At 48.1% G+C, this 25,166-nt stretch overlaps 1 protein-coding gene across 1 annotated transcript; it reads right to left on the reverse strand.

Annotated features, from left to right (window-relative positions):
• Positions 1–562: 562 nt before the first annotated feature.
• On the reverse strand, positions 563–6,017 carry LOC116975598 (tubulin alpha chain-like). The gene is made up of 3 exons (XM_033024899.1): positions 5,775–6,017; positions 3,026–3,174; positions 563–1,676 (listed from the first exon to the last, which is right to left on the reverse strand). Exons 1-3 carry the CDS (start codon positions 5,953–5,955, stop codon positions 699–701), a joined length of 1,308 nt encoding a protein of 435 aa, XP_032880790.1. The 5' UTR covers positions 5,956–6,017; the 3' UTR covers positions 563–698.
• Between the last annotated feature and the right edge of the window lie 19,149 nt (positions 6,018–25,166).

The following is a 25,166-nucleotide window of genomic DNA, read 5'->3' on the forward strand; positions in this document are numbered from 1 at the left end:
ATAAGATCCCCTCTCATCCTTCTAAACTCCAGCGTATACAAGCCCAGCCGCTCCAGTCTCTCAGTATATGACAGTCCCGCCATCCCGGGAATTAACCTTGTAAATCTAGGCTGCACTCCCTCAATAGCAAGAATGTCCTTCCTCAAATTAGGGAACCAAAACTGTATACAATACTCTAGGTGTGGTCTCACTAGGGCTCTGTACAACTGCAGAAGGACCTCTTTGCTCCTATATAAGCCCAGCTGCTCCTTTCTATCAACATATGACAGTCCCGCCATCCCGGGAATTAGTTGTAGATTAGTTACCTAAAATTGGAGAATTCGATATACATACCAGGAGGTTGTAAGCTACTCAAGCTGAATATGAGCGGTTCTTCCTCCAGTTTGCATGTGGTCTCACACTTGCAATGGAGGAGGCCCAGGACAGAAAGGTTGGTTTGGGAATGGGAAGGAGAGTTTAAATGGTTAGCAAATGGGAGAGCCAGTAGAATATTCCTTAAACCCAACTAACAGATCAACAGGACCGCGAAAATTTCAAAGGCAATAAAGACTTGCAACAAATGTTGGCTCAAAATATCTTTACTAAATATCATAAAATAGAAGTCCAGCGCAAGTCATGCCATTTTGTGAACTTTCAGAATGTTACGAACTATAATGGAGCCTAATTTTTCAGATTGTGCGTTGATTATGAGGTGTTGATTAAAACTCTTCCTCACCCTCTTCATCACCCTCAAACGAGTCAATGCCAACCTCCTCATAATCCTTCTCCAAGGCTGCCATGTCTTCACGGGCCTCGGAGAACTCTCCCTCCTCCATCCCCTCCCCCACATACCAATGCACGAAGGCGCGCTTGGCGTACATCAGGTCAAACTTGTGGTCGAGCCGTGCCCAAGCCTCTGCGATGGCAGTGGTGTTGCTCAGCATACACACTGCACGCTGCACCTTGGCCAGGTCACCACCGGGCACCGCAGTGGGAGGCTGGTAGTTGATGCCAACCTTGAACCCAGTCGGGCACCAGTCCACAAACTGGATGGTACGTTTGGTCTTGATGGCACCAATGGCAACGTTGACGTCTTTCGGCACCACGTCACCACGGTAAAGCAGACAACAAGCCATGTACTTGCCATGGCGAGGGTCACACTTGACCATCTGGTTGGCCGGCTCAAAGCAAGCATTGGTGATCTCGGCCACGGTCAATTGTTCGTGGTAAGCCTTCTCGGCCGAGATGACCGGGGCGTAGGTGGCCAGAGGGAAGTGGATGCGCGGGTATGGGACTAAGTTGGTCTGGAACTCTGTCAGATCAACATTCAAGGCACCATCAAAGCGAAGGGAGGCCGTGATGGAGGACACAATCTGACTAAGGAGGCGGTTAAGGTTGGTGTAAGATGGGCGCTCAATGTCCAGGTTTCTGCGGCAGATATCGTAGATGGCTTCATTGTCCACCATGAAGGCGCAGTCTGAGTGCTCCAGGGTGGTGTGGGTGGTCAGGATAGAGTTGTAGGGCTCCACCACTGCGGTGGAGATCTGAGGAGCTGGGTAGATGGCAAACTCTAGTTTGGACTTCTTGCCAAAGTCGACGGAGAGACGTTCCATCAGCAGGGAGGTGAAACCGGAACCGGTGCCTCCACCAAAGCTGTGGAAGACCAGGAAACCCTGGAGTCCTGTACACTGGTCAGCCTGCGGAGAAATCAAAGGACAATACCATCCAATATAGGAAGAAGCCATGTAGCATGCCAACACAATAGATGCTAGTATTTATTTCAAGAGGGCTCAAACACAAAAACAGGGATGTAATGCTGAGGCTCTTTCAAGCGCTGGTCAGGCCACATTTGGATTATATTGTGAGCAATTTTGGGCACCATAATCCGAGGAGGGATGTGCTGGCTCTGGAGAGGGTCCAGTGGAGGTTTAGGAGAATGATCCCAGGAATGAGAGGGTTAACCTATGATGAGCGTTTGTCGGCAGTGGGCCTGTACTCGCTGGAGTTTAGAAGAATGAGGGGGAGACCTCATTGAAACTTACAGAATAGTGAAAGGCTTGGATAGAGTGGGTGTGGAAAGAATGTTACCACTAGTGGGAGAGTAGTCACAGCCTCAGAATTAAAGGACCTTTTTTTAGGAAGGAGATGTGGAGAAATTTGTTTAGTTTGTTCAAGAAGGAACTGCAGATGCTGGAAAATCGAAGGTAGACAAAATTGCTGGAGAAACTCAGCGGGTGCGGCAGGAAATAGGCAACGTTTCGGGCCGAAACCCTTCTTCAGACTTCAGAATTTTGTCTACCTGAGAAATTTATTTAGTCAGACTGTGGTGAATCTGTGGAATTCTTTGCCACAGAAGGCTCTGGAGGCCTTCAGTGGATATTTTTAAGGCAGAGATAGATTCTTGATTAGTACGGGTGTCAGTGGTTATGGGGAGAAGGCAGGAGAATGGGGTTAGGAGGGAGATTGATCCCTGGGATGGCGGGACTGTTATATGAGGGAAGATTGAAACGACTAGGCTTGTATTCACTGGAGTTTAGAAGGATGAGGGGAGATCTTATAGAAACATATAAAATTGTAAAAGGACTGGACAAGCTAGATGCAGGAAAAATGTTCCCAATGTTGGGCGAGTCCAGAACCAGGGGCCACAGTCTTAGAATAAAGGGGAGGTCATTTAAGACTGAGGTGAGAAAAAACTTTTTCATCCAGAGAGTTGTAAATTTATGGAATTCCCAGCCACAGAGGGCAGTGGAGGCCAAGTCACTGGATGGATTTAAGAGAGAGTTAGATAGAGCTCTAGGGGCTAGTGGTGTCAAGGGATATGGGGAGAAGGCAGGCACGGGTTATTGATAGGGGACGATCGATCAGCCATGATCAGAATGAATGACGGTGCTGGCTCGAAGGGCCGAATGGCCTCCTCCTGCACCTATTTTCTATGTTTCTATGAGAGTTAGATCAGTCATGATTAAATGGCTGAGTTGACTTGATGGGCCGAATGGCCCTATTCTGCTCCCGTTACTTATGACCTTAATAGAAAGACTTCACGCACCAGTTTACGGATTCTATCCAGAACAGAATCGATGAGCTCCTTGCCAATGGTGTAGTGCCCACGGGCATAATTGTTGGCGGCATCTTCTTTGCCGGTGATGAGCTGCTCGGGGTGGAACAGCTGGCGATATGTACCAGTGCGGACCTCATCTGGAAAATGTAATGGTGGATGGGAGTCAGGTTAAGACACAACATTGACCCATATTAAAGGAATGGAGTTACCACAGGAAAACTGAGGTAAACACTCAGTCATAGAACTGTACAGCACGGAAACAGGCCCTTCGGCCCACCTTGCCCATGCCGACCAACTTGGCATTCTGGTCTAGACCCGATTGCCTGCGTTTGGCCCATCGTCCTCCAAACCTTTCCCATCCACAAATCTATCCAAATATCTTTTGAACGACTCCAGAACCAGGGACCACAGTTTAAGAATAAGGAGTAAGCCATTTAGAACGGAGACGAGGAAACATTTTTTTCACAGAGAGTGATGAGTCTGTGGAATTCTCTCCCTCAGAGGGCGGTGGAGGCGGGTTCCCTGGTTGCTTTCAAGAGAGAGCTAGATAGGGCTCTTAAAAATAGCGGAGTCAGGGGATATGGGGAGAAGGCAGGAACGGGGTACTGATTGGGGATGATCCGCCATGATCACATTGAATGGCGGTGCTGGCTCGAAGGGCCGAATGGCCTACTCCTGCACCTATTGTCTATTGTCATTTTATCTGTTTCTATAGCCTCCTCTGGCAACTTTGGGCAGCGCAGAGGCACTGCGGTAGAGTTGCTGCCTTACAGCACAGACACTCGGGTTCGATCCTGACCTCAGGTACTGTTTGCACAGAGTTTGTACGTTCTCCCTGTGAACGCGTGGGTTTCCTCCGGGTGCTCCGGTTTCTTCCCACGTGCCAAAGGTTTACAAATTATTCGGCTTGGGTAGAAATTGTCCCTTGTGTGTAGGAGAGTTGCAGTGTACGGGGTGATCGCTGGTCGGCACGGACTCAGTGTGCGGAAGGGCCTGTTTCCAAGTTGTATGTCTAAAGTCTAACGCTCATCCCTTATATGGACTACCCTCTACATGATCTTACGGATGTGGACAAGGGGGCTGAATGGTCCACTTTTGTCCCCATTCATGTCCTTATGTTATTCGGCAACGAGCCGACCTTGTGAAAATGGCACATGGTTGAAAAAATGTGAATGACAATAGACAATAGGTGCAGAAGTAGGCCATTCGGCCCTTCGAGCCAGCACCGCCATTCAATGTGATCATGGCTGATCATCCCCAATCAGTACCCCGTTCTTGCCTTCTCCCCTGACTCCGCTATCTTTAAGAGCCCCATCTAGCTCTCTCGAAAGTATCCAGAGAACCAGCCTCCATCGCCCTCTGAGGCAGAGAATTCCACAGACTCACAACTCTCTGGGTAAAGAAGTGTTTCCTCGTCTCCGTTCTAAATGGCTTACCTCTTATTCTTAAACTGTGGCTCCTGGTTCTGGACTCCCCCAACATCGGGAACATGTTTACTGCCTCTAGCGTGTCCAAAGCCTTAACAATCTTATATGTTTCAATAAGATGCCCTCTCATCCTTCTAAATTCCAGTGTATACAAGCCCAGTCGCTCCATTCTCTCAGCATATGACAGTCCCGCCATCCCAGGAATTAACCTTGTAAACCTACACTGCACTCTCTCAATAGCAAGAATGTCCTTCCTCAAATTAGGGGTCCAAAACTGCACACAATACTCCAGGTGTGGTCTCAATAGGGCCCTGTACAATTGCAGAAGGACCTCTTTGCTCCTAATCTCAACTCAGCTCTCAACAGGCATAAATGGACAGTCTCAAATACCAATGGGGCAACTTTTAGAATCAAATCATAATAGTTCCAAAATATCCATAGGAGACAAGGAACTGCAGATGCTGGAATCTTGAGCAAAACACAAAGTGCTGGAGGAACTCAGCAGGTCAGGCAGCATCTGTGGAGGGAATGGACAGGGGGTGATGTTTTCGGGTCGGGACCCTTCTTCAGACTGGTTTGGGCAATGTGGGTGATGGGGAGATAGGAAAGGAATAAAAATGGTTGGGTAAGAAAAATGTTAACAGCCTACCATAACTGAACCATCCCATCACCAGCTAAGAGAGTGGTCATGACCTACCATCTACCTCATTGGAGGCACTCAATACTATCTTTTAATCGGACTTTACCTGGCATTAAACCTTAGTCCCTTTATCCTGTATCTGTACACTGTGGATGGCTTGATTGTAATCATGTATAATCTTTTCACTAACTGGAGAGCAAGCAACAGAAAAAAAATGGGAATTCCACAAATTCACAACTCTCTGGGTGAAAACGTTTTTTCTCACCTCAGTCTTAAAAGGCCTCCCCTTTATTCTAAGACTGTGGCCCCTGGTTCTGGACTTGACCAACATTGGGAATTTTTTTCCTGCATCTAGCTTGTCCAGTCCTTTTATAATTTTAGGTAGACAAAAGTGCTGGAGAAACTCAGCGGGTGCAGCAGCATTCTATGGAGCGAAGGAAATAGGCAACGTTTCGGGCCGAAACCCTTCCTGAGACTAATGTTATATGTTTCTATAAGATGCCCCCTCATCCTTCTAAACTCCAGTGAATACAAGCCTAGTCTTTTCAATCTTTCCTCCTATGACAGTCCCGCCATCCCAGGGATCAGTCTCGCGAACCTACGCTGCACTGCCTCAATCACAAGGATGTCCTTCCTCAAATTAGGGTACACATGACAATAGACTACTAACCTATCACGGTGGGTTCCAGGTCCACGAACACTGCCCTGGGAACGTGTTTGCCGGCTCCTGTCTGGCTGAAGAATGTGGTGTAGGAGTCATCTCCTCTGCCAAGGCTCTTTTCAGTGGCCATCTGGCCATTGGGCTGGATGCCATGTTCCAAGCAGTAAAGCTCCCAGCATGCATTGCCCATCTGGACACCGGCCTGGCCAACATGGATGGAGATACACTCACGCTGAAGAGAAACAGAAAACAGAGTTATCACTGGCTGTGCTCCTACTCCCTTCTTAAATACAGCCCAGAACCAGGGGCCACAGAGTCTTAGAATAAAGGGGAGGCCATTTAAGACTGAGGTGAGAAAAAACGTTTTCACCCAGAGAGTTGTGAATTTGTGGAATTCCCTGCCACAGAGGGCAGTGGAGGCCAAGTCACTGGATGGATTTAAGAGAGTTAGATAGAGCTCTAGGGGCTAGTGGAGTCAAGGGATATGGGGAGAAGGCAGGCACGGGTTATTGATTGGGGACGATCAGCCATGATCACAATGAATGGCGGTGCTGGCTCGAAGGGCCGAATGTCCTCCTCCTGCACTATTTTCTATGTTTCTATCACACCGAGAATACAGTCAAGAGTGTTTTATTGTCATGTCTCAGACGCAACAATTACATTCTTACAACAGAACAGATAAGTGAACATAGTAATCAATATAATGAGGAAAATATATGTGTTGTATAAGTACATTGTGTGTACACACACACACACACATATATATATATATATATATATACTAGACCAAGTGCAGACCCGTTGGGTCTGTTTCCCCAACTCGCGTTTGCGGCATCACACTCACACTAACCACCCCCCAAACACACAGGTGGGGGGAGAGGGAGACGGGGTGGGGAGAGAAGAGGGGAGGGAGGGGAGAGGGGGAGGAGGAAAGGGGAGAGATTGGGGAGGGAGAGGAGAGCGGGGTGGGGGAGAGGGAGGAAGAGTGTGTGTGTGTGTGTGTGTGTGTGTGTGTGCAAGAAAGAACTGCAGATGCTGGTTTAAATCGAAGATAGGCACAAAATGCTGGAATAACTCAACGGGTCAGGCAGCATATCTGGAGAGAAGGAATGGGCGACGTTTCGGGTCAAGACCCTTCTTCAGACATATATCAAAATTAAAGCGGCCAACATAATCCAAGACTTGTCCCACCCCAGTCATTCCTCCTCCCCGCTCCCATCAGACAGAAGGCACAGAAGCTTAAGGCACTGAGGTAGATTGGGAGATTTGGACTACAGCGTTACACTGTAGCTTATGTGAGGACCGTTAACAAAAGCCTGATAACAGTAGGGAAGCAGTCTAAAGATGGGGACCCAACCCACAATGTCACCTATCCATGTTCTACAGAGATGCTGCCCGACCCACTGAGTTACTCCAGTACTTTGTGCCCTAAGGTGTTGCTGAATCTGGTGGAATGGGCTATCAAGCTCCTGTGCCTTCTATCTGACTCTAGAGAGAAGAGAGATTGACCGAGATGTGCAGATGTAATCTTTGCCCAAAGACATTCCCTCCATCCTACCTCTGCACTGTTAGTTGCTTCTTCCTACACAGACTCAGACTGACCTGCGGTGAATTACCACAATCCTCTCATTTTTTAATGATGTTGTACCATTCACCTTTCTCAACACTCATTTCAGTCTTAAGTTCAGGGCAGTACAGTGTTTGGTCCCGACTACAAATGCCATCTGTACGGTGTTTGCACGTTCTCCCCGTGACCTGCGTGGGCTTTCTCCGGATGCTCCCATTTCCTCCCACACGCTCCAAAGACTTGCAGGTTTGAGGGTTAATTGGCTTCTGTAAATTGTCCCCAGTGTGTAGGACTGAGCTAGTGTACGGGGATACACAAAATTGCTGGGGAAACTCAGCGGGTGCAGCAGCATCTATGGAGCGAAGGAAATAGGCGACGTTTCGGGCTGAAACCCTTCTTCAGACATAGTGTACGGGAACGCTGGTCGGCGCGGACTTGGTGGGCCGCAGATCCCAAGTTCCCATGCTGTATCTCTAAACTACACATGGTTTGCAAGATCACTGGGAATGCAGAGTCCTCCAGGGAGAGAATTCCTTCACCCCAAGAGGAGGAATTTCCGCACCTTAGTCCGAAAGTCCTCCCCCCCCCCCTCCCTCCCTCCCTCCCACCCAATTGCAGACGTGTAAATGGAAATGGAAAAGAGTGGATGTGGAGAAGATGTTTCCACTAGTGGGAGAGTCTAGGACTAGAGGTCACAGCCTCAGAATTAAAGGACGTTCTTTTAGGAAAACGATGAGGAGGCATTTCTTTAGTCAGAGGGTGGTGAATCTGTGGAATTCTTTGCCATAGAAGGCTGTGGAGGCCAAGTCAGTGGATATTTTTAAGGCAGAGGTCACCTAAAAAAAAAAAAAATTTCCTCGAATAGAACCCCAAATTTCCTGGGATTCTATGGTATTTCCTACTTCTTCTTACTTCTTCTTCTTCTTGCGTATGGTGTGCACAGCCTAAAGGACAACTTGTTCTATTTGATCTTATTTGATTGTGCACGCCAGGTTGATTGCATTCATCGAAACAGGGCAGACCACGTGAAGGTTGCAATCTCCCCACCCCATGGTATTTCCTGAAATTCCCCAACTGCGTATGTGCGACTGCCGCCCCAACCGCTCAGGCGCGGATGCCTGTAAATATACTCGCGAGACGGTGTCATTTTGCGTCCCCCTCGCGTCACCGCCGCCATTTTCAATTGTGACGCGGCTGACGGGCCGCCCCAAACTGCGCAGGCGTGGATGTCCATAAATATACTCCCCCACACCCCTCCCCCCCCTCCCAATCATCCCGCGGGCCGGTTGCGGAAATCTCCTGAAATTATTTAATTTCCCTAAAGTTACCTGAAGACAACCAGAATTTCCCGAATTCTGGGTCATTTCCTTCAAAGTGGAAACACAGGCAGAGATGGATAGATTCTTGATCAGTACGGGAGTCAGAGGCGATGGGGAGATGGCAGGAGAATGTGGTTAGGAGGGGGAGAGATAGATCAGCCATGATTGAATGGCGGGGTAGACTCGATGGGCCGAATGGCCTAATTCTACTCCTATCACTTATGACCTTATGTTTTCAGAACGTTGGCTGGCTCGAAGGGCCGAATGGCCTCCTCCTGCAACTATTTTCTATGTTTCTATTTTCGATATTTATCTGACAAGGCGGAACAGACTTTGAAACACATAACAAGCCAATGTGTCATCTCCAAACACAAAGGAGGCACGTCACCAATACATTTGCCCAGCTTCACTATAAAACCTAACTGTAAGGCTATTGTTGCCGCGGATCAGTTGACAGGGACAACAACCTTTGAATCTTTCTTTAACCTTGAGTCAATTTGTTCTAAGCTTCTGTGATGGATGCCAGGACATTTCACTGCATTAAAAAGAACCTCTCCAAATACAAAGTACTGCTCTGCTAAATCTAAATGTTATGAGGAATCTTCTCCCCTCTCCCATCGGGCAAGAGGTACAGAAGTGTGAAAGCAAACGCACACACACCTCCAGATTCAGGGACAGTTTCATCCCGGCTGTTATCAGGCAACTGAACCGTCCTCTCACCAACTAGAGAGCGGCCCTGACCTCCCATCTGGCTGAACACTGCGGCCAGCTTGAATGGAATCATGCATCGTCTTTTCAAGATTCAAGAGAGTTTATTGTCATGTGTCCCAGATAGGACAATGAAATTCTTGCTTTGCTTCAGCACAACAGAATATAGAAGGCATGAATACAGAACAGATCGGTGTGTCCAAATACCACTGTATAAATATATACACACATGAATAAATAAAACAGATAAGGTACAAATATATAGATAATGGGCTATTAATGTTCAGAGGTAGACAAAATTGCTGAGTGCGGCAGCATCTATGGAGCGAAGGAAATAGGCAACGTTTCGGGCCGAAACACTTCTTCATTAATGTTCAGAGTTTTGTTTGAGTTGAGTTCAATAGCCTGATGCATGTGGGGAAGTAGCTGTTTCTGAACCTGGACGTTGCAGTCTTCAGGCTCCTGTACCTTCTACCTGAAGGCAGCGGGAAGATGAGTGTGTGGGCAGGATAGTGTGGGTCCTTCTCACTGACTGGGTAGCACGCAACGAAAGCTTTCCACCGTGACAATAATTAATGCACGTTTTGAAGAGTAGTGCGATACCTCAGAGTGCGGTGGGTGTATGGAACGAGCTGCCGGAGGAGGTAGTTGAGGTAGGTACAATAACAGCATTTAATAAACATAATTTGGACAGGTAAATGGATAGAAAGGTTTCGAGGGAACTAGACCCGGGCAGCATCTTTGGAGAAAAGGGAACCACCGAGTTACTCCAGCATTTTGTCCCTATCCAAGGTTTAGAGGGATCTAGGCCAAATGCAGCCAGGTGGGACATCTTGGTCGGCATGGGCAAGTTTAGCCAAAAAGACTTGTCTCTGTGCTGGAGTAACTCAGCGGGTCAGGCAGCATATCTGTGGAGAACATGGATAGGTGACGTTTCACAGAGTGCTGGAGTAACTCAGCGGGTCAGGCAGCATATCTGTGGAGAACATGGATAGGTGATGTTTCAGAGTGCTGGAGTAACTCAGCGGGTCAGGCAGCATCTGTGGAGAACATGGATAGGTGACGTTTCACAGAGTGCTGGAGTAACTCAGCGGGTCAGGCAGCATCTGTGGAGAACATGGATAGGTGACGTTTCACAGAGTGCTGGAGTAACTCAGCGGGTCAGGCAGCATCTGTGGAGAACATGGATAGGTGACGTTTCACAGAGTGCTGGAGTAACTCAGCGGGTCAGGCAGCATCTGTGGAGAACATGGATAGGTGACTTTTCACAGAGTGCTGGAGTAACTCAGCGGGTCAGGCAGCATCTCTGGAGAACATGGTTAGGCAACGTTTCGGGCAGGACCCTCCTTTAGAAGAAGGATCCCGACCCGAAACGCCACCTACCCAATATATCGTGACTTTGAGTGTGAATATAAGTTCATAAGTCATAGGAGCAGGGGTAGAGTTGCTGCTTTACAGCGCCAGAGACCTGGGATTGATCCTGACTGCGGGTGCTGCCTGTACAGAGTTTGCACGTTCTCCCCGTGACCTGCGTGGGGTTGGGGTTTCTCTGGGAGCTGTGGTTTTCTCCCACACTCCAAAGATGCACGGGTTTGTCGGTCAATCGGCTTTGGTAAAATTGTGAATCACCTCTAGTGTCTCAGTTTAGTTTATTGTCACGTGTACCGAGGTCACTTGACAGGCTTTTGTTGCAGAAAGACAATACACAATTATAATCGAGCCATTTACAGTGTACAGATACATAAGGAAATATCGTTTAGTGCAAGGTAAAGTCTGCTCAAAGATAGTCCGTGGGTCACCAGTGAGGTGGAGAGTGGTTCAGTAGTTCTTGCTGTGGTAGGATGGTTCAATTGCCTGATAACTGTTTTCAAGTCAAATCAAGTCAATTTTATTTGTCACATACACATACAAGATGTGCAAGTGGCAATGCCTGCAGATTGTGCAAAACAACACAACATAAAGGGGAAGCCATTTAAGACTGAGGTGAGTAAAAACTTTTCACCCAGAGAGTTGTGAATTTGTGGAATTCCCTGCCACAGAGGGCAGTGGAGGCCGAGTCACTGGATGGATTTAAGAGAGAGTTAGATAGAGCTCTAGGGGCTTGTGGAATCAAGGGATATTGGGGAGAAGGCAGGCACGGGTTATTGATAGGGGATGATCAGCCATGACCACAATGAATGGCGGTGCTGGCTTGAAGGGCCGAATGGCCTCCTCCTGCACCTATTTTCTTTGTTTCGAACCAGTATTTACATTTTAGAAAAAAAGACACATTAGATTAGTCCCTGGTGAGATCAGAGTTTACAGCCCTGATGGCCCGTGGGAAGAAACTCCGTCTCATCCTCTCTGTTTTCGCAGCGTGACATCGGAGGCGTTTGCCTGACCGTATCAGCTGAAACAGTCCGTTGCTGGGGTGCTAGGGGTCCCCCATAATGTTGCTGGCTCTGGATCTGCACCTCCTGGTGTATAGGTCCTGCAGGGGGGCGAGTGTAGTTCCCATTGTGCGTTCGGCCAAACATACTACTCTCTGCAGAGCCTTCCTGTCCTCTTGCCAAACCAGATCGAGATGTTACCGGACAGGATGCTCTCTACAGCCCCAGAGTGGAAGGACTGAAGGATCCTCAGAGAGACTCTGAATTTCCTCAGCTGCCTGAGGTGGTAAAGGCGCTGCCTTGCCTTACTCACCAGTGTTTATGAATTACTCTGGTTTTAGTGTAGGATAGCGTTTCCACGCTATACCTCTAAAATGCACCGAGCTAAACTAGAGCGGGAGGAGGCCATTCGGCCCATCGATATCCAAATGCCGCGAATAAGGAGAGCTTGGCGGGTGAAGGGCGTAATGGACGGGCCGTGTAACCGATGGCACCCACGTGCGAGTGAAGTACTTCCGCAACATGAAGAGACTTCCTGCGTGCAGTCACAGGAAGTCACAAGCGGTTACGTTTTGCAGATGCAACTCGGCAGAACGGTTGTTTGCATTTCAGTTACCAGTTAGTTTATGATTAGCCAGCTGATAACAAGCTAAAACCAGCTCATAAACAGCCAACTCCACAGGGCATGCTTGCTCTTGAATGCAACCTTGAGCACGGCAGAGGAAACAGGCCCTTCGGCCCAACTCGCCCACGTTGCTAACCCTGGCTAGTCCCACTCGCCTGGGCTTGGCCCATACCTCTGCAAACCTCTCCCATTCAAGAACCTCTCCCTGCGAAACTTAAATATTCATACTTGCATCCGCCTCAACCGCTTCCTCTCGCAGCTTGTTGCTCAGCGATGGCAAACTAACGAGTAGAAACAGGGAACTGCAGACGCTGCTCTACAGAAAGCAGACACACAAAGTGCTGCGGTCGCCTCCTTAGCTGGCCAGGCAACATCTCCGGAGAACATGAATCGGCCAGTCAGAGTCACACAGCACGCAAAACAGGCCCTTCGGCCCACCTTGCCCATGCCGACCAACATGTTCCAACAGAGCTTGGTCCATTTGCCCGTGTTTGGGACTGGCTTAGATGGGGCATCTCGGTCGGCATGGACGAGTCGGGCCAAAGGGCCTCTTTCCATGTTGTGCGTCTACCTGAGAAATCAGCCATGATCATATTGAATGGCGGTGCAGGCTCAAAGGGCCGAATGGCCTACTCCTGCACCTATTTTCTATGTGTGGCTATGACCGATAGAGAGGTTACACTGACCACTGAGCCACAGCCAGCAGCCGTGAGGGTACACTTTACCACTGTGTCAACCCTCACCCACAAAGGTGCGGAGAGACCTGCGGACTGCCATGATCGGACTTTATCTTGCACTAAACATTATTATAGACAATAAACAATAGATGCAGGAGTAGGCCATTCGGCCCTTCGAGCCAGCACCGCCATTCAATGTGATCATGGCTGATCATCCACAATCAGTACCCCGTTCCTGCCTTCTCCCCATATCCCCTGTCTCCGCTATCTTCAAGAGTCCTATCGAACTCTCTCTTGAAAGTATCCAGAGAACCTGCCTCCACCGCCCTCCGAGGCAGAGAATTCCACAGACTCACAACTCTCTGTGATAAAAAGTGTTTCCTCGTCTCCGTTCTAAATGGCTTACCCCTTATTCTTAAACTGTGTGGCCCCTGGTTCAGGACTCCCCCAACATCGGGAACATGTTTCCTGCCTCTAGCGTATTAACCATATAACAATTACAGCACGTATTCCCTTATCATATATCTGTACACTGTAAACGGCTCGATTGTAATCATGTATTGTCTTTCTGCTGACTAGACAGCACGCAACAAAAGCTTTTCACTGTACCTCGGTACACGTGACAATAAACTAAACTGAACGGACTGAAACAAAAAGGTTTAACGTGACTGACTCCGAGAAGTGGAAAGATCAGCAAGGTTGATGGCTAGATTTCTCAGGTAGACAAAAATGCTGGAGAAACTCAGCGGGTGAGGCAGCACCCATGGATCGAAGGAATAGGTGACGTTTCGGATCGAGACCCTTCTTCAGACTGATGTGGGGGCGGGAAGAAGAAAGGAAGAGGCGGAGACAGTGGGCTGTGGGAGAGCTGGGAAGGGGAGGGGAAGGAGGGAGAAAGCAGGGACTACCTGAAATTGGAGAAGTCAATGTTCATACCGCTGGGGTGTAAACTACCCAAGTGAAATATGAGGTGCTGCTCCTCCAATTTGCGGTGGGACTCACTCTGCCATGGAGGACAGAAAGGTCGGATAAGGAATGAGAGGGGGATTTCTCGATTAGCTTAGTTTGGAGATTCAGCATGGAAACAGGCCCTTCGGCTCGCCGAGTCTACACCAGCCGTCGATGACCCGGTCACACTAGTTCTATACTATCCCACTTTCTCACCCGCGCCCTGCACGCTCGGGCCAATTAACCTACAAACCCGCACCCGCACGTCTTTTGGATGTGGGAGGAAACCGGAGCATCCAGCGGAAACCCACGCGGAGATAGGGAGAACGTGCAAACGTCACACAGGAACCCGGGTAAGGATCATAGAGATACAGAGTCATACAGCATGGAAACAGGCCCTTCGGCCCACTTGCCCAACATGCCTCATCTACATTAGTCCCACTCGCCTGAGTTTCATACTTCATATGTCTCGGAGTAGTACTAGGCATTGGCCCATCAAGTCTCCTTTTGGCTCGTATCCCTGTGAACCTCTCCTGTCCATGTAACGAATGAACGCGGGTGTCTGGCACTGTGAGGCAGCAGCTCTACCTGCTGCTAGACTGTGCTGCCCCATCCCCCACCACCCAAATCACGCTGTCTCACAAAGGGTCCCCACCCAAAACATCGCCTATCCATGTTCTCCACAGATACTGCCTGACCCTCTGAGTTACTCCAGCACTCTGTGAAACGTCACCTATCCATGTTCTCCACAGATGCTGCCTGACCCGCTGAGTTACTCCAGCACTCTATGAAATGGCTTAAGGGGTTGGACAGGCTAGATGCAGGAAGATTGTTCCCGATGTTGGGGAAGTCCAGAACAAGGGGTCACACAGTTTAAGGATAAGGGGGAAATCTTTTAGGACCGAGATGAGGCAAACATTTTTCACACAGAGAGTGGTGAATCTGTGGAATTCTCTGCCACAGAAGGTAGTTGAGGCCAGTTCATTGGCTATATTTAAGAGGGAGTTAGATGTGGCCCTTGTGGCTAAAGGGATCAGGGGGTATGGAGAGAAGGCAGGTACAGGATACTGAGTTGGATGATCAGCCATGATCATATTGAATGGCGGCGCAGGCTCGGAGGGCCGAATGGCCTACTCCTGCACCTATTTTCTATGTTTCTTTGGCCCTCTTAGTTACTCCAGCACTCTGTGAAACGTCACCTACCCACGTTCTCCAGAGATGCAGGGATGAATTACAAGGATTTTGCCAGGTCTAGAGGATCTGAGCAATAGAGAGAAATTGGACATGCTCGGAGTATTGGAGCACAGGAGGATGAGGGGTGATCTTATAGAGGTGTACAAAATCATGAGAGGATTAGATCCGGTAGATGCGCAGAATCTCTTGCCCAGAGTAGGGGAATCGAGAACCAGGGGCCACAGTTTAAGAATAAGGAGCAAGCCATTTAGAGCAGGTGAGGAAACACTTTTTCCACACAGAGTTGTGAGTCTGTGGAATTCTCTGCCTCAGAGGGCGGTGGAGGCCGGTTCTCTGGATATTTTCAAAAGAGAGTTAGATGGGGCTCTTAAAGATAGCAGAGTTAAGGGATGTGGGGAGAAGGCAGGAATGGGGTACTGATTGTGGATGATCAGCCAAGATCACATTGAATGGCAGTGCTGGCTCAAAGGGCCGAATGGCCTACTCCTGCACCTATTGTCTATAACTTTTTCACACAGAGGGTGGTGGGTGTGTTGAACGAGCTGCAGGAAGAGGGAGATGAGGCTGGACTTTCACAACATTTAACATAGAAAATAGGTGCAGGAGTAGGCCATTCGGCACTTCGAGCCTGCACCGCCATTCAATATGATCATGGCTGATCATCCAACTCAGTATCCTGTACCTGCCTTCTCTCCATACCCCCTGATCCCTTTAGCCACAAGGGCCACATCTAAGTCCCTCTTAAATATAGCCAATGAACTGGCCTCAACTACCTTCTGTGGCAGAGAGTTCCAGAGATTCACCACTCTCTGTGTGAAAAATGTTTTCCTCATCTCGGTCCTAAAAGATTTCCCCCTTATCCTTAAACTGTGGATAAACTTAAGAAACAATTAGACAGATTCATGGATCGATAGGGCAGGTTTAGACATGGGCCAAACGCAGATTGGTGGGACTAGTGTAGATGGGGCATATTGACCAGTGCGGGCAAGATGGGCTGAATGGCCTTTTTCCACGCTCGATGGCACTTAGTATCCTGGTAGTTATTAACACAATGGCTCGATTGTAATCATGTATTCATAAGTAATAGCAGCAGAATTGGGCCATTCGGCCCATCAAGTCTACTCCACCATTGAATCGTGGCTGATCGATCTTTCCCTCTTAACCCCATTCTCCTGCCTTCTCCCCACAACCCACGATACCCGTACTAATCAAGTATTTCCGCTGACTGGTTGGCACGCAACAAAAGCTTTTCACTGTACCTCGGTACACGTGTCAATAAACTAAACTAGTTACTCCAGCATGTTGTGTCTGTCGTGGGTATAAACCAGCATCTGCCGTTCCTCGTTTTGATTGATCCTGCATTTTGATCGCTTCCCTGGGGTGGGAGATTGCAACCTTCGCGTGGTCCACCCTGTTTCGACGAATGCAATCAACCCGGCGCGCACAGACAAGATCAAATAGAACAAGTTGTCTTACAACTTTAGGCTGCGCACGCCACACGCAAGAAGAAGAAGCTCGCTTCCCTATTGATCCTGCTGCAGTTTGATGCACTGCTGGCAACGGCTAGCATGCACCTGAGGCTGCAATGCTGCTGTAGAAAGCCCCCATGCAGCATTGCCTCGAGAGGAAATGCAAGGAGCTAGGCGTGACCCAGCCCGCAGCAACCGGCTGAGACACTCCTTGGGAAAACCTGTTCACCAGCTGCTGCTCACAAGTTAATACACACAAACACACTGGCTCACAACTCTCCACCCATCCTCCCCTCCTCTCTCTCTGTCAGTGTATCTGGACGCAGAGATGAACTCCAGCAAAAGACAAAATGCTGTGCGGTTGTTGGGAAACAGTCCACGATTCGTGGGAGCGGAATTAGGCCATTCGACCCATCGATGTCCACCTCGCCATTCAATCACGGTCGATCTATCTCTCCCTCCTAACCCCATTCTACTGCCTTCTCCCCATAACCCCCGACACCCGCACTGATCAAGAACCTATCTATCTCTGCCTTAAATACATGTATTTAGAACAGAGATGAGGAAACACTTTTTCCACACAGAGAGTTGTGAGTCTGTGGAATTCTCTGCCTCGGAGGGTAGTAGAGGCCAGTTCTCTGGATGCTTTCAAGAGAGAGTTAGATTGGGCTCTGAAAGACTTGGCCTCCACAGACGTCTGTGGCAATGAATTCCACAGATTCACCGCCCTCTGACTAAATAAATTCCTCCTAAGGGTACAATAGACAATAGGTGCAGGAGTATGCCATTCAGCCCTTCGAGCCAGCACCGCCATTCAATGTGATCATGGCTGATCATCCCCAATCAGTACCCCGTTCCTGCCTTCTCCCCATATCCCCTGACTCCGCTATTTTTAAGAGCCCTGTCTAGCTCTCTCTTGGAAGGTACGTCCTTTTATTCTAAGACTGTGCCCTCTGGTCAAAGACTCTCCCCCCCCCCCCCCCTCCCCCCTCCCCCCCCCCCCCTCTTTCGCTATGCGGTAAGTTTCAATGAGGCCCCCAACTCATTATTTAACCTCTGGGGAATACCAATGAGGCTCGGATGGAGCCCAGGAATAATATTTGCTCAGGGAGTGTTGAGTAACAGGTAAAAGTCCAAAGATCTTTGTGGGTGATAGCCAAGTTAGGAATATTGGCCGACATTAGGCGGGACACCAATAAAAATCCAACTTTATAACACATTGGTGAAACTGCAACACCACATGCTTTTCTGGCCACTGCACTAGAGGGAAAAAGTCCTTCTGCAGTTGTACAGAGCCCTAGTGAGACCACACCTGGAGTATTGTGTACAGTTTTGGTCCCCTAATTTGAGGAAGGACATTCTTGCTATTGAGGGAGTGCAGCGTAGGTTTACAAGGTTAATTCCCGGGATGGCGGGACTGTCATATGCTGAGAGAATGGGGCAGCTGGGCTTGTACACTCTGGAGTTTAGAAGGATGAGAGGGATTCTCATTGAAACATATAAGATTGTTAAGGCTTTGGACACGTTCTTAAACGGAGTCGAGGGATATGGGGAGAAGGCAGGAGCGAGGTACTGATTGTGGATCGAAGTCAAAGTATCCTTTATTGTCATTCAGACCTTTTGGTCTGAACGAAATTTCGTTGCCTTGCAGTCATGCATATAATAAAAAATAACAAAAACACACAATAAACACAAATTTAACAGCCACCACAGTGAGTTCACCAGGCACCTCCTCACTGTGATGGAAGGCAAATGATCACAGTGAATGACAGTGCAGGCTCGAAGGGCCAAATGGCCTACTCCTGCACCTATTGTCTATTGAACCTTCAGTCTCACCCAGTGCACTCCACCCACTCCTGTTCACCACCCTCTCCAGAGAAACAAGTCATGGCTGACAATCCCATTGTCGGGGCTGAAGGGCGCTACCTTGTGGAGGGTGCCAAATTTTGGCTGAGACTTTTACTGATAAACAATACTTTATGATCAGTCTGAAGGTTTCCTCCCAGCTGTTATCAGGCAACTGAATCACCCCACCCCAATCAGAGAGCTGTCCTGAGCGACAATCTACCTCATTGGAGACCCTCGGACTATCTTTGATCGGTGTGTACTGGACTTTAGCTTGCACTAAACGTTATTCCCTTATCATGAATCTGTACACTGTGAATGGCCCGATTGTAATCATGTGTTGCCTTTAATACTGTCAGTGACTGCTTCCACCACGCTCTCTGGCACTGAGTTCCAGGTACTTGCCACTAACTGGTTGACCGTGAATATTTCCGAAGATCTTTCCTGGTCCGAGAACACTGATGCAATTAGAAAGAAAGCTCATCAGCACCTCTACTTCCCGAGGAGATTACGGGGAGTCGGTATGTCAAGGAGGACTCCCTCGAACTTCTACAGGTGCACAGTAGAGAGCATGCTGACCGGTTGCATCGTGGCTTGGTTTGGCAACTTGAGCGCCCTGGAGCGGAAAAGGCTGCAAAACGTTGTAAACACTGCCCAGTCCATCATCGGCTCTGACCTCCCTACCATCGAGGGGATTTATCGCAGTCGCTGCCTCAAAAATGCTGGCAGCATCATCAAGGATCCACACCATCTTGGCCACTCACTCATCTCCCCGCTGCCAATAGGTAGAAGATACAGGAGCCTGAAATCTGCAACAACCAGGTTCAGGAATAGCTGCTTCCCCACAGCCATCAGGCTATTAAACTATATAGCTGTAATGCAATCGATATATATATAGATATAGATAATATAGATAATATAGATATAGATAGATATATATATAGATATATATAGATATATATATATAGATATAGATAGATATATATATATATATAATATAGATATATATATATATAATATAGATATATATATAATATAGATATAGATACATATATATAATATAGATATATATATATAATATAGATATATATAATATAGATATAGATAATATAGATATAGATATATATAATATAGATATAGATATATATATATATATAATATAGATATATATAGATATAATAGATATATATATATATAATATAGATATATAGATATATAATATAGATATATATAGATATATAATAGTATCCAGATAATCGGCCTCCACCGCCCTCTGAGGCAGAGGATTCCAGATTCACAATTCTCTGGGTGAAAAAGTTTTTCGTCGTCTCCGTTCTAAATGGCCTACCCCTTATTCTTAAACTGTGGCCCCTGGTTCCGGATTCCCCCAACATCGGGAACACGTTTCCTGCCTCTAGCGTGTCCAATCCCTTAAAAATCTTGCACGTTTCAATAAGATCCCCTCTCATCCTTCTAAATTCCAGAATATACAAGCCCAGCCGCTCAATTCTTTCAACATATGACAGTCCCGCCATCCCAGGAATTAACCTCGTGAACCTACACTGCACTCCCTCAATAGCAAGAATGTCCTTCCTCAAATTTGGGGACCAAAACTGCACACAATACTCCAAGTGCGGTCTCACCAGGGTCCTGTACTAGTGCAGAATGACCTCTTTGCTCGGATACTCAACTCCCCTTGTTATAAAGGCCAACATGCCATTAGCTTTCTTCACTGCCTGCTGTACCTGAATGCTTACTTTCATTGACTGATGAACAAGGACCCCCAGATCCCGTTGTAGTTCCTCTTTTCCCAATTTGACACCATTCAGATAATAATCTGCCTTCCTGTTATTGCTACCAAAGTGGATAACCTCACATTTATCCGCATTGAACTGCATCTGCCCACTCCCCCAACCTGTCCAAGTCACCCTGCATTCTCATAGCATCCTCCTCACAGTTCACACTGCCACCCAGCTTTGTGTCATCTGCAAATTTGCTAATGTTACTTTGAATCCCTTCATCCAAATCATTGATGTATATTGTAAATAGCTGCGGTCCCAGCATTAATCCTTGCGGTACCCCACTAGTCACTGCCTGCCATTCTGAAAGGGACCCGTTAATCCCTACTCTTTGTTTCCTGTCTGCCAACCAATTTTCTATCCATGTCAGCACTCTACCCCCAATACCATGTGCTCTAATTTTACCCACTAATCTCCTACGTGGAACCTTATCAAATGCTTTCTGAAAGTCCAGATACACTACACCCACTGGCTCTCCCTTGTCCATTTTCCTTGTTACATCCTCAAAAAATTCCAGAAGATTAGTCAAGCATGATTTCCCCTTCGTAAATCCATGCTGACTTTGATCGATTGCATTAAAGCTATCCAAATGTGCTGCTATTTAATCTTTTATAATTGACTCCAGCATCTTCCTAAATGATAGGAGCAGAATTAGGCCATTCGGCCCATCAAATACAATCCGCCATTCAATCATGGTTAATCTATCTTTCCCTCTCAACCATATTCTCCTGCCTTCTCCCCGTAACCCCTGACACCCTTACTAATCAAGAATCTGAAGTCTCGACCCAAAACGTCACCCATTCCTTCTCTCCAGAGATGCTGCCTGTCCCGCTGAGTCACTCCAGCTTTTTGTGTCTATCTTCGGTTTAAATCAGCATCCGCAGTTCCTTCCTACACAAGAATCTATCTATATCCGCCTTAAAAATATCCACTGACTTGGCACTCCACAGCCTTCTGTGACAATTAATTCTACAGGTGGATTTAAGAGTTAGATAGAGCTCTAGGGGCTAGTGGAATCAAGGGCTATGGGGAGAAGGCAGGCACGAGTTATTGATTGGGGACGACCAGCCATGATCACAATGAATGGCGGTGCTGGCTCGAAGGCTGTGCCCTCTGGTCCTAGACTCTCCCACTAGTGGAAAAATCCTCTGTGGCTCTGGACATCTACTCTTATCCAGGCCAGTTAAATAGGAGCGGTCTCACCGGGGTCACAGCACAGCAGCACGTGTTGATGTTTAAGAAGGAACTGCAGATGCTAGAAAATCGAAGTTATAGACAAAAATGCTGGAGGAACTCAGCGGGTGAGGCAGCATCTATGGAGCGAAGGAATAGGAAAGGTTTCGGGTCGAGATCCTTCTTCAGATTGATGTAGGGGTGGGGGGCGAGAAGAAGAAAGGAAGAGGCAGAGACCGTGGGCTGTGGGAGAGCTGGGAAGGGGAGGGGAAAGAAGGAGAAAGCAGGGACTACCTGAAATTGGAGAAGTCAATGTTCATACCGCTGGGGTGTAAACCACCCAAGCAAAATATGGGGTGCTGCTCCTCCAATTTACGGTGGGCCAAGTGGAGGTGTCAGCTGCTCTACGTCGGTGAGACCAAGCGCAGGCTTGGCGATCGCTTCGCCCAACACCCCCGCTCGGTTCGCAATAACCAACCTGATCTCCCGGTGGCTCAGCACTTCAACTCCTCCTCCCATTCCCAATCCAACCTTTCTGTCCTGGGCCTCCTCCATGGCCAGAGTGAGTCCCACCGTAAATAGGAGGAGCAGCACCTCATATTTCGCTTAGGTAGTTCACACCCCAGCGGTATGAACATTGACCTCCAATTTCAGGTAGTCCCTGCTTTCTCCCTCCTTCCCCTCCCCTTCCCAGCTCTCCCACAGCCCACTGTCTCCGCCTCTTCCTTTCTTCTTCCCACCCCCCACATCAGTCTGAAGGGCCTCGACCCGAAACGTCATCCATTTCCTTCGTTCCATAGACGCTGCCTCACCCGCTGAGTTTCTCCAGCATTTGTCTAGCACGTGTTAATGAGTCACTGACTAAATTTAACGTCTGATTCTCTCATCGTACAGACACTAAACACACAGATCATGCTGCTACTCCCATTAAATCTTTTGTTAAAGTCAGGTGCTGCTCATCAAAAAACATCAACAGGTCAGAGAACCTACAATAATAACAATCCAACTAATCAAAATGAACCACAGATGCTGGTTTATTATATTACAAAGATAGGCACAAATTGCTGGGGTAACTCAGTGGGTCAGGCAGCATGTATTGCCTTTCCAACAAGACCTTTGCACTGTACCTTTCCACCAAGACCTTTGCACTGTACCTTGGTGGCGCAGCGGTAGAGTTGCTGCCTTACAGCGCTTTAAACGCCCCGGGTTCGATCCTGACTACGGGCGCTGTCTGTACGGAGTTTGTACGCTCTTCCCCGTGACCTGCGTGGGTTTTGTCTGACATCTTCGGTTTCCTCCCACCACTCCAAAGACGTGCAGGGTTGTATGTAGGTTTAAACAAGAACTGCAGATGCCGGGAAAATGGAAGGTAGACAAAAAATGGTGGAGAAACACAGCGGGTGAGGCAGCATCTGTGGAGTGAAGGAATAGGTGACGTTTGGGGTAGACTAGGAAGAGCCTCGAGCCGAGACGTGACCTATACCTTCGCTCCATAGATGCTGCCTCATCCGCATAGTTTCTCCAGCATTTTTGTCTACCTTCCAAAGACGTACAGTGTGTGTGTGTGTGTCTGTGTGTGTGTGTGTCTGTGTGTGTGTGTGTGTGTGTGTGTGTGTGTGTGTCTGTGTCTGTGCGTGTGCGTGTGCGTGTGCGTGTGCGTGTGTCTATATATCGCGCGGACTCGGTTGGGACTTCGCTGTGTCTCTAAAACTAAGCTAATTAACCTACGCTCAACTCATGAAAATGGGTAGGTGACATTTGGGACCTTATAAAGGGGATGAAGTGCATGGGTTATCCCCGCGTGCTCCAGTTTCCTCCCATCTTCTAAAGACTCGCTGATTTGTAGGCTAATTGGCTTCTGTGAATGCTCCCTCGCGTGTAGGAAACGAACGTGGGATAACATGGAACAAGCTTCCACTTCCCCCTCCCCCCCCCTTCCAGTTTGAAGGAGGGACTTGACGCAAAACGTCACATATCCATTTTCTCTAGAGATGCTGCCTGACCCACTAAGTTACTCCAGCATTTTGTGTCTATCTTTGGATCTCCCTAATGTTAAGAATAAATTTTAATTTATCCACATATCTGCATAGAGTGTGGAATGCCACTGGGATCTGTGCTGAAACCTCTGGTCTTTGTGGTGTGTGTCTATATATATGTACACACACATATATACATAAACACACACACCCACATATATATATATATAGTTGCTGCCTCACAGCACCAGAGACCCAGGTTCGATCCTGACTACGGGTACTCTCTGTACGGAGTTTGTACGTTCTCCCCGTGACCTGCGTGGGTTTTCTCCGGGTGCTCCAGTTTCCTCCCACACTATAAAGACGTACTGGTTTGTAGGTTAATTGGCTTCAGTAAAATTGTTCCTCATCATCATCGGCGGTCACCCGAAACGAGTTAGACTGTCCTCTCATGGAAGACGCCTGTGTGTGACTTTGTTTAACGTGGGGAGACTGGTGCACAGACAGACACCCCACGTGGGGTCCTTGACAGATCTGGGTCAGGATCCAGTGGCATGGAGTCCAAGACGACCGGAGACCCTTTTCTGCCGCAGCCTTCATCCGCCTTCCCAGCCGTTGTGACGTTAGCTCCACTAAGGTCAGCCATCGTCCTCCGCCTGTTCCACCGTTGAGGTCTTGGTTGGATTGCTCTTTGTCAGGGACCTCCCCCTCGACTTTACCGCCATGGGTGGCCCTACCAGGAGCACAGCTCCAGACGGCATCGCTCTCAGAATCTCAGGTCCACACAAGCTTCTCCACCACGACAAGGTGACAATCCACTGATTGTCCCTAGTGTGTGTAGGATAGTGTTAAGGTGCAGGGATCGCTGGTCGGCGTGGACTCGGTGGGCCGAAGGACCCGTTTCCACACTGTATCTCTGAACTGAACTAAACTTATATCCCACTGTATACGCTGTCTTCTATGACAAGCCAGTTCTGAATCCATCTTGCCCTGCAATTTTCTCCCAACTTTAGTATCTACCCAATGCCCACTCATTAGTTGCCAGTGTGTCTGGTTGCCCTGTCCTACAGTGAGCAGAACTGGGCCATTCGGCCCATCAAGTCTACTCTGCCATTCAATCATGGCTGACCTATCTCTCCCTCCGAACCCCATTCTCCTGCTTTCTCCACACAACCCCCGACACCCGTACTGATCAAATCCTTCTGAAGATAATCAGAAAGAGCTGGAGTAACTCAGCGGGACAGGCAGCATCTCTGGAGAGGAGGAATGGGTGACGTTTCGCGTCGAGACCCTTCTAATCTGAGGAAAGACATTCTTGCCATAGAGGGAGTACAGAGAAGGCTCACCAGACTGATTCCTGGGATGTCAGGACTTTCATATGAAGAAAGACTGGATAGACTCGGCTTGTACTCGCTAGAATTTAGAAGATTGAGGGGGGATCTTATAGAAACTTACAAAATTCTTAAGGGGTTGGACAGGCTAGATGCAGGAAGATTGTTCCCGATGTTGGGGAAGTCCAGAACAAGGGGTCACAGTTTAAGGATAAGGGGGAAATCTTTTAGGACCGAGATAAGAAAAACATTTTTCACACAGAGAGTGGTGAATCTGTGGAATTCTCTGCCAGTTGAGGCCAGTTCATTGGCTATATTTAAGAGGGAGTTAGATGTGGCCCTTGTGGCTAAAGGGATCAGGGGGTATGGAGAGAAGGCAGGTACAGGATACCGAGTTGGAT

Source organism: Amblyraja radiata, chromosome 7 (assembly GCF_010909765.2).
Source record: "Amblyraja radiata isolate CabotCenter1 chromosome 7, sAmbRad1.1.pri, whole genome shotgun sequence".
Lineage (NCBI taxonomy): Eukaryota > Metazoa > Chordata > Chondrichthyes > Rajiformes > Rajidae > Amblyraja > Amblyraja radiata.